General features: G+C 48.1%; 1 protein-coding gene across 1 annotated transcript in view; it reads right to left on the reverse strand.

Annotated features, from left to right (window-relative positions):
- Nucleotides 1–2,097: 2,097 nt before the first annotated feature.
- Nucleotides 2,098–7,500, reverse strand: part of timp2a (TIMP metallopeptidase inhibitor 2a) — an 8,851-nt gene continuing 3,448 nt past the window's right edge. The window contains exons 2-5 of the mRNA XM_084459675.1: nt 5,105–5,205; nt 4,910–5,018; nt 3,800–3,924; nt 2,098–3,329 (exon numbers count right to left, since the gene is read on the reverse strand). Coding sequence (XP_084315801.1) covers nt 3,132–3,329; nt 3,800–3,924; nt 4,910–5,018; nt 5,105–5,205 — 533 coding nt within the window. The 3' untranslated portion in view covers nt 2,098–3,131. The remainder of the gene's footprint in view (nt 3,330–3,799; nt 3,925–4,909; nt 5,019–5,104; nt 5,206–7,500) is intronic.

A 7,500-nucleotide genomic window follows, 5' to 3' on the forward strand; every position in this document is an offset into this window, starting at 1 on the left:
TGTGTGTTTCAGAAAGAGAGAGGGGGGGGTGTCTTCCCTGCTAAGATTAGTTGCATCCTGAGGTGCTTGTTTTATGTGCTAGTTACGCAGAAGTGCACACAGAAACCTGTTGTTATCTATCCTATAAAGGCTACTCACAAATTGATCATTTTAGGATTTTCGTTGACATTATAACCCTCATTTACTGTCATTTTAGTTTTTCTGGGTCATGTTATGAGGGCAGAAAATCCTTTGGCAGCAGCGTCTTAAAGCTGTAAATGTGAACAACCGCAGTACACGGTGGCTGCCACTGGGTGGCAATGTTACACCAGCAGACGTGTCATTGACCAGTGTGCCAATTTCATGGGGATAATAAATGAATCTGTGTTGTGTAAGTGAGTCAGTGTGTGTGCAACAGTTACACAGAGGTCAAACAGATAAAAAAGGAACAAGCAACTGTGAGTTCATAAAGCAGCAGTGGTATGCCAAGTGGCCCTTTCTGTGATAACTAACTTTGCATGTGACCCATAGATGTAGGCTATTGGAATAAAACTCCACCTATTAGAATTCAACCCACTTATTGGACTTTCAACTAACTTTATAACCTATACTTTTAGTTATAACTACATGATTGCTCTTGTCTGGGAACTTAGAGTTGGTAATTATAATAGCCCTGGTATAAAGTCAGGATAGATACAGCCTAACCTACGTATTGTCCTGTCTGGCGTAATTTTGTAGCAAGAGCACAGAGATGACAAAACCACTCGCTCTGGGCTCACTCTGCACATTTTTCACATAGTTTCCCCGTTGAGTCGATCACCGCATCCATTAAAGTTCATTTGTCGGCCCTCTTTCAGTCAGACACACACACACACACACACACACACGCACACACACACACACACACTCTTCACCCTCACCACTCTTCGTAGAACAAGTCTACAATATCGTGACACAGACAGAAAATTATTCTTTCAAATGTTTGGTTTTTATTCGATAATACTGTATATTTCGTCCATCTTCTGGACTTACACAAAGCATCAAATACATGCAGTCCTCCTCTCCACACACAACCTACCTCTTTCTCTCATTCTACCTCTCCATCTCACACTCCTCTCTCTCTCTCTCTCTCTCTCACGTTTCTCCAGCGCAAGAGGACAACTCAGCTCAGCTCAACAACATCTCAGAGACAAAGACAGGAGAAAACACACAAAAAATCATACGACAGATATAACACTGAAAAAAAAAACTACAAAAAGTAAATAGAAAGAGTTTACTTTTAAGTTATGCCACTAATACTTAATCTTATCTTTATTGATGTACTGTAGCTTGCGGTGTAGAAAACAACACTGTAAACTCATTGTGGTATCTTTTTCTAGGCCGTTATGAAGGAGGAAGTTAAACTCAGATTGTTGCCAGTTTGACTGAGTTTGGATACAGATATACAGCACAGAAAAGCAGGAGCAGTGACGTACAAAATGACCAACTACAGACCAAGCAGAATGTCTATCCAACTTCACCTTAAACAGAAACCATCAATGTACTATTTGAGTTTACCTCAGGTGATGCAGAGACAGAGGGATTTCTATCCATAAATGACCAGCGCACAGTGACACGTAATCTCCCAATAACAAATATTGATCAATCTATCAGCAATCCCTACCTCAACCTCTTTTCTTTTACAATATCTCGTACAAAAGTTATTTGTCGCTAGATCTTCGCTAGTCTTTCTCAAGAGGAAATGGTCGTCCTAACCCTTTCTGTTCTGACTGGGTAATCAGGAAATAGAAATTGTTAACCAGAATTCAATAGCAACATATCAAAAGGAATCTCTGGGATCACCCAAGGACAATCACCCACGGCCATTTTGTCTTTCTACTCAGGGCCTGAGCTGGAGCAGTCTGCCTGGGGAAAGATAGTACGAACACTACAGAAAATCACATCCAAACTTCCAGCCTCCATCTTTACTGTTACTCATCCTCAAAAAGTGCAAATCTAGTTCTAATTAAGTAAATAATGGTAAAACATTATTTAAAAAAAAAATCAACAACACAAGCATATGCATAGGTACTGTACAGCTACATATCTAGAGGACATGGGTGGACAGGTTGAGGGGAGGGGACGTGGAGAGGGTGTTTTGTGATACCATGAGCAGAATCAAACGGCACAGTCTCATCATCACCATCATGCAGCATAGACTGGTCCAGTGAGGCATCTACAAGGTCAAAGGTGAGGGGTCAAATTTAGCCATGTTGTGCTTGAGCGTCTTGTCACTCCTGTTCACAAGACTTTAACTACAACCGTTACACTTTGGTTTCTCAGACGAGACTAATCGAAAAGCGTTTTGAAACATTCATCTCACCACACAAACACCTCTTACAACTATCTAGGAAGTCCTGCCTCACCGCAAGTATGATTGGTCCAAGCAGCATGATTGTGAGAAGAAACATCCAATAGTATTTGACTTCCACTTGGTTCACATGAAGGAAACAATCACAAAAAGGCAACTTGGAATTTGGCTTTCGACTAAAAATGGAGAATGAGGTAATACGCGTATGAATGAATAATCGTCATACATAGATCAGGTGATTGGGATGGTTTGAGAGGAGAGTAAAAAGCTTTGCGGGGCAGAAAGTGCTCTCTCCTCCAGGAAACAGTCCTCCTGACGCCAGCCTCAGGAGGAAGTGACATCATCACTTGACCAGTCTATGTATCTCATCATGCGTATTTGCACACATACGGAAGCCGAGAATAAGCTGAGAACAATCCCCAAACACTTCCTCTTCAGGTATTTAGATCTGGGAATGAACCTTAAGGAGTTTAAGCAACATGGAGCATTCAAAAGACCCAATGAAAGTGTCTAAAGACCCATCCCTATATTGCTTACTTTACTGTTAAGAACTACACATAAAGAAAAAGAACTACAAACATAAAAAGGTAGCGGCTAGGGATTGTCCTCCGACCAGCAATTATTTTTCTCAAACTAGTCACATTAACTTTGTCTCGTTGTATAACGTTTGTATCATATTCACTTTGCCAATTCAAATAAATCTACTTTCTCCTCTAAATTTCATGGAATGTTGTTAATAATCTTTATGAAATTTTCATCAGGCTGTGAAGTGGGCAGCCGGAAACAGGGCAGGAGGAAGGGACTATGGGTCCTCGACATCCAGGAACTCCTTCTTGGGCGGAGCCACGCCGCGGTACCAGGAACAGGAACCGTCGGCCCTCTTCACACAGGCGTAGTGGTTGGCCTGGCGACCGTACACCTGCTTCTCAATCATCAGGTCCGTCCACAGACACTCCTCAGGGGCCGAGATCTCACAGGGCAGGGTGGGGCAGCGCACGATCTACACACACACACACACACACACACACACGCACGCACACACACATTAGAGAAGAAACACATAGGGCCTTTTTTGCAGACTAATGACCAAGTGAAGCCCCTAAAAGATCCTAGAACAGAGGGAAAGATCTCAGAAAGTCAGACATATTAGCGGTAGCATTTCTTGAGTCCCATGCTGTATTTGTCATGCTTAAAGGAATTGATCATCCTCTCCTTCCTATATTATCTAGTTTGATGGGAATCATGAAAAGGTTTTTTTTTAGGAGATAATAATTCCATAACAGAGTATTACCACACACTTTACAGAGATTTGACCAACTTTATTCCAGTAAAATCCTTTTTAGTTATCAGAGCAGCATGAACAGCATATTTCCCTGGTTCTCTCTCTCTCTCTCCCCTCTCTCTCCCCTCTCTCTCTCTCTCCCTCTCTCCATCCTTCCATCCCTCCCTCCCTCCATCCCTCCCTCCTACCTTGCAGTCGCAGCCCATCTGGTAGCGTTGGGTCAGGCTCTTCTTCTGGGTGGGGCTGGTGTTGTCCCAGGGGATGATGTAATCACACAGGGTCACATGCATGCGTCCGCCAGACTCCGCCTTGCCTGCCAGCGGAGGGCAGGAAGAGGGAGGGTCACGAGAACAGACATAACAAAGTGCAGATAGGGAGAAAGTCGGCCATTTTGCTTGGATAATCCTAAAACCTGAAAGCTGATCTGTCCAGACTTGCTTAAATGTGCCTCAGTACTGCTCTCTTTTTATTATTATTTTATTTTTTTGTTGTTGTGTGTTGGCGTCGCCGTTCAGTTTGAGGCCACAAGTCCAGATAAGAGCCTCCCATGTCTGCCGGGCTTCTGAGGTGGAACGAGACAAAACATAGACGCTGCTGAGGCTGCATTCTCCTCGCTCGCCCACTATCAGCCTCTAGACCAGGATAAACACATCCTTGGAAAATGTCAGCGTGTTAAAACCTAGACTCACGTCTGCCAGACCAATCGTGTTCCTCACCCCTCCCTACCCCCCGTCATCCTCTGGTCTGCAGGGTACCGGAGAGGGGTGAGTCATTTACAGACTTGTCTGACTGGAGGGTTTTTTCCCCCCATGCTGAAGTCCTAAAGCCTAAAGAAACCCTGAATCCTAAAGAGGAAATGCTAGCATCAGCAGTCCCTCTCCTGACGTCTGTGTAATTAGGGGCCAGTGGGCCCCCGTCTGTGTCTGCGATGGGGAAACCAGAGCGTGCATGAGCTCATGGACCTCAAAAGAGCTTCATCTGGTTTCTCTACATGTCTCTGTCCATCTGTTCACTCTCTCTCTCACTCTCTCTCTGTCTCTCTCTCTCTCTCTGTCTCTCTCTTTCAGCACCTTCACATGCAGGGCCGGGAGTGTTTTCGCTGCTGTGCAAGGCTACCAACACCAGTAGCTCGTTAGCATGTGTTATAAATGTGAGAGAACAGGATGCATCCCAAATTCACATAATAATTCATTCTGTCAGTCAGTCAGTCAGTCAGTCAGTCAGTCAGTCAGTCAGTCAGTCTGTCTGTCTGTCTGTCTGTCTGTCTGTCTGCCAGTCAATTTGTGCTATAAACTGACCTGAGATCAGGTACTCCTTCTTGCCGGTGGCATCCAGGGTTACGCCACAGACGGCAGAAACGGGCGCGGTGAAGATGGTCTCGATGTCCTGGTCAGGTCCCTTGAACATCTACAACAGAAGCGGGCCCTGGGTTAGGGGGTAAGATGTCAGGGCTAGGACGTGGGGTCGGGGGTCAGGAGAAGGACCGTCCTCACCTTGATCTGCTTGACCTCATATTGGATCCTCTTGATGGGGTTCCCATAGATGTCGTTCCCAGTGTCCACCACCTTCTCGCCCACCACCTTCGCTCGGATTACTGTGTGGGAAAAAGGAGATATGTGACAAGAGAAGGTCATCAACAACCCCCAGCACACACACACACACGCGCACACACACACACACACACACACACACACACATTTCACTGACATAAAGACAAAACAAACCCAGATGCACTCATGTACTCAAGTGCAACACGCTTCTGTTTTAAATTCCTCAGTCCACCACAGTCCCAGTTAACCACCTGCAGATGGGCCTCATTCAGCTGCTACAGCAGCCTGCCACCCCAAACACTACTACCCCTACCCCCCCAAACACTACTACCCCTACCCCCCCTGCCACCCCAAACACTACTACCCCTACCCCCCCAGACCCAACCCTCTAACTACCCCTACCCCCCCAGACCCAACCCTGTAACTACCCCAGCCCTGGAACTACCCCAGACCCAACCCTGGAACTACCCCAAACACTACTACCCCTACCCCCCCAGACCCAACCCTGTAACTACCCCTACCCCCCCAGACCCAACCCTGTAACTACCCCAGCCCTGGAACTACCCCAGACCCAACCCTGGAACTACCCCAAACACTACTACCCCTACCCCCCCAGACCCAACCCTGTAACTACCCCAAACACTACTACCCCTACCCCCCCAGACCCAACCCTGTAACTACCCCAAACACTACTACCCCTACCCCCCCAGACCCAACCCTGTAACTACCCCTACCCCCCCAGACCCAACCCTGTAACTACCCCAGCCCTGGAACTACCCAAGACCTAACCCTGGAACTACCCCAAACACTACTACCCCTACCCCCCCAGACCCAACCCTGTAACTACCCCAAACACTACTACCCCTACCCCCCCAGACCCAACCCTGTAACTACCCCAAACACTACTACCCCTACCCCCCCAGACCCAGCCCTGTAGCTACCCCAGACCCAACCAGCCCTGGAACTACCCCAAACACTACTACCCCTACCCCCCCAGACCCTGCCCTGAAACTACCCCAGACCCAACCCTGTAACTACCCCAAACACTACTACCCCTACCCCAGACCCAACCCTGCCCTGTAACTACCCCAGACCCAACCCTGTAACTACCCCAAACACTACTACCCCTACCCCAGACCCAACCCAGCCCTGGAACTACCCCAGACCCAACCAGCCCTGGAACTACCCCAGACCCAGCCCTGGAACTACCCCAGACCCAGCCCTGGAACTACCCCAGACCCAGCCCTGGAACTACCCCAGACCCAACCCTGCCCTGGAACTACCCCAGACCCAACCCTGCCCTGTAGCTACCCCAGACCCAGCCCTGGAACTACCCCAGACCCAACCCAGCCCTGGAACTACCCCAGACCCAACCCTGCCCTGGAACTACCCCAGACCCAACCCTGCCCTGTAGCTACCCCAGACCCAGCCCTGGAACTACCCCAGACCCAACCAGCCCGGAAGCCTCCCCAAGCCTAAGCAAGGCAACAAGGTCAGCCTAGACCAGACACTTTCAAGGTGAGTTGAAGTTGCTTGTTCTACCACATCGAACAATATGGACATACTGTTCTCCCAGTGAGAGAAGCACACAAGGCAGACATAAACAACCATGAATGGATGTAGGACGCAAGCAAAGTGACATTGAGAATACGATAGGGAGGAGATACTGTATGAGAGAAAGTGTGGCTCAGCAGAAGCAGGTCTGTGTCGTGTGTGTCTGTGTGTGTCTGTGTGCGTGTGTGTGCGTGTGTCTGTGTGTGTGTCTGTGTGTGTGTCTGTGTGCGTGTCTGTGTGTGTGTCTGTGTGTGTGTCTGTGTGTGTGTCTGTGTGCAAGCGTGTGTCTCAACAGCTTCTCTGACTACATCATGCTGAAGCAATGCAAAGGAAATGGAAAAACATGAGCAATACTTGAGAACGTAAAAGAACCCCAAAAAAGAGGAAATACACACACACACACACACGCACGCACACACACACACACACACACACACACACACGCACACACACGCACACTCCGCGGGAGTGACTGCCATTGCTCTTGCACCAGTGGGCGGACGCTTTATGGCTTGGAGCAGACACAAATATGGGGTTCTTGCTGCTTCCTGAGTTAACGACGTCTGCTGTCCTCTTGGTCCCTCCCTCTCTCTCTCTCTGGTCCAAGTCACATGCTTTTCTGCCCCACTTCCTCCTAGCTGTGAACGCACACACGGTACACACTCTGCCGAGCCTGCTACGGAAAAAACACAATGCTTAGAGGCCAAGGCACACACACACACGCATGCAAACATAGGTATATGCATACACGCACGCACACACCCACACACACAGCGGTATACCTG

Source organism: Borostomias antarcticus, assembly GCF_949987555.1.
Source record: "Borostomias antarcticus genome assembly, chromosome: 29".
NCBI classification, from domain to species: Eukaryota; Metazoa; Chordata; class Actinopteri; order Stomiiformes; family Stomiidae; genus Borostomias; species Borostomias antarcticus.